At 33.2% G+C, this 1,937-nt stretch overlaps 1 protein-coding gene across 1 annotated transcript in view; it reads right to left on the bottom strand.

Moving 5' to 3' along the window:
- The window catches only part of LOC106958464 (interferon-induced protein 44-like), a 7,920-nt gene extending 6,138 nt beyond the window's left edge, over positions 1-1,782 (bottom strand). The window contains exons 1-5 of the mRNA XM_015050372.1: positions 1,770-1,782; positions 1,303-1,327; positions 661-856; positions 386-529; positions 110-281 (exon numbers count right to left, since the gene is read on the bottom strand). Coding sequence (XP_014905858.1) covers positions 110-281; positions 386-529; positions 661-856; positions 1,303-1,327; positions 1,770-1,776 — 544 coding nt within the window. The 5' untranslated portion in view covers positions 1,777-1,782. The remainder of the gene's footprint in view (positions 1-109; positions 282-385; positions 530-660; positions 857-1,302; positions 1,328-1,769) is intronic.
- Positions 1,783-1,937: the final 155 nt, after the last annotated feature.

The following is a 1,937-nucleotide window of genomic DNA, read 5'->3' as shown; positions in this document are numbered from 1 at the left end:
ATTGGTTAAACTTAATAAATTTAGTTGGATAAACTTAATTGAATTGCTTGTTACCTACAGAAGCTACAAAAGTTAACCCAACAACACATTAAGAAAGTTACACACTTACGCAGTGCACTGGCTTTGAGTCTTATATTCTTGATTTTTTCCAAAACCTCAGAATCCATTATACTTATTTTGTCAGCCGGAATGACACACACCAGAATCTGCACTTTGTCATTGGGAGTTGGACGGGCGTTGTAGAACTGATTGTCCTCAGTTAACGGAGTCTCAGGATTGAACTGAAAAAAAAAAAAAGAGACGCATTCAAATTAGTTGTATGTGTAAATAAAAATGCAGGTCTAAAATCACCTTTTCAAAAAGATAATCCAGATATCTAGTTTACCTTGTACCCTTCCTTGACATGACCCTTTAATGCCAGTTCTACGTCTTCCACCAAGACACCTTTGAGTTTGCTCAGGCCCATCATGTCATTTAAGATAAAAGGATAAAACGAGTCATCATCCTTTTCGATTTGATGGGTTATGTACTGAATCGCACAAAAAGAAATGTAAAGATTGAATAAATTAGTTCTATAAAGTAAAAGAAACATAACTGCTTTGCCTTAAAGCATCTGTAAGTTTAACATCAAACTTATATTGAAATAAAAGGCAAAGTTACCTCTTTGGTAAAACAGTCACCCTTGGTGTGATCAACCAAGGCCTGAGAGTAAGGTCTGCCGCGCAGGACGGTTTGGACAGAGTTGATGAAACTGGACTTTCCGGCTCCAGTTGGTCCATAAAGGAGAATCCTGAGTTTCTGATCTTCATGCCCGGGTTTGTACTCATTGAGAAACTTCCGATCATCCTCACTGTTACTAATCATAGAATCAAACACAAACAGCTTCATAGCTTTTCAGAGTTAATTTATCTTTGGAACACAGATTTCCAAGAATGGGGAGATAATATCCTTAGTCAGTCATAAATCTTTTAAACCCATTTAGTTCTTCCAGGGTCAAGACGGGAGCGTGCCTTTAACTACAGTAGGCACAAAGGGCATATGACAAATACAGACTTTGATTTAAGATTTAATTTGGTTTATAAGTATTGCTTACTTGAGTGAGCCCTAAGTGTACTAAAGTGACACAAAACACATTTATATGTAAACAAAAAAAGTAATTTTCTAATGTAACTTTTGGCAAAGCTTAATGACCAACATCCATAAGATAATAAGTCACTATCAAACCAGAAACTTACTTTTACATGTCTATTAAATACATTTTTATTTTTATTTAAAAAAAATTGTTTCAAAAATCACACTTACATTATCCTCCAGGGTTCAATATGAACTGAAAATTTAATCAAAGGTTAAGAGAAACAAAAATTAACAAACTGCATAAACATTTAAAAGAAACGAAAACTTGCTCTTTCAGCAAAGTTTCAAATAGTGCATGTTGTAAATATGACTTATAAAACTAAGAGAAAGTAGAGTGAGATGAAAGAATCGTTTTATTTGACATCACAATTTTAGGGCAAATATGTCAATTTTAAGCATAAAGAATATGACAAAAAGATGGCTGCCTCAAACTTTTTGTTGTTTTTTTGTTTGGGGTAATATTCATAACAAATCCATCATCATCTTCATTTTTGGGCTATTGGTCAAAATAGACCAATAGTTCATCTCGTTTATGTGATAAAATAAACATCAATGTCTGGCGGATCATTTAGAATCATAACACTTGGAATAAATTAGGGTTTAAATTAGTGACATACAGATATATTTTTTCTTACCTTTCATATCATCTTCTGCTTCTGTGGGAAAACAAACAAATACTATATTTAATATGCTTAAATACCCCTGGTTTGCCACTAGGTGGTGATAACAGTTTCTTTATCTACATGTCAGTTTGTTGCATAGCCACAACAGATTTCCAGTTTTCAATAAAAAAAAAAAAAAAA

Source organism: Poecilia latipinna, unplaced genomic scaffold (assembly GCF_001443285.1).
Source record: "Poecilia latipinna isolate Pla-1442-1.1 unplaced genomic scaffold, P_latipinna-1.0 Scaffold989, whole genome shotgun sequence".
Lineage (NCBI taxonomy): Eukaryota > Metazoa > Chordata > Actinopteri > Cyprinodontiformes > Poeciliidae > Poecilia > Poecilia latipinna.
The sequence above is the reverse complement of the archived record's forward strand: the minus strand, read 5'-3'. Positions and strand labels throughout refer to the sequence as shown.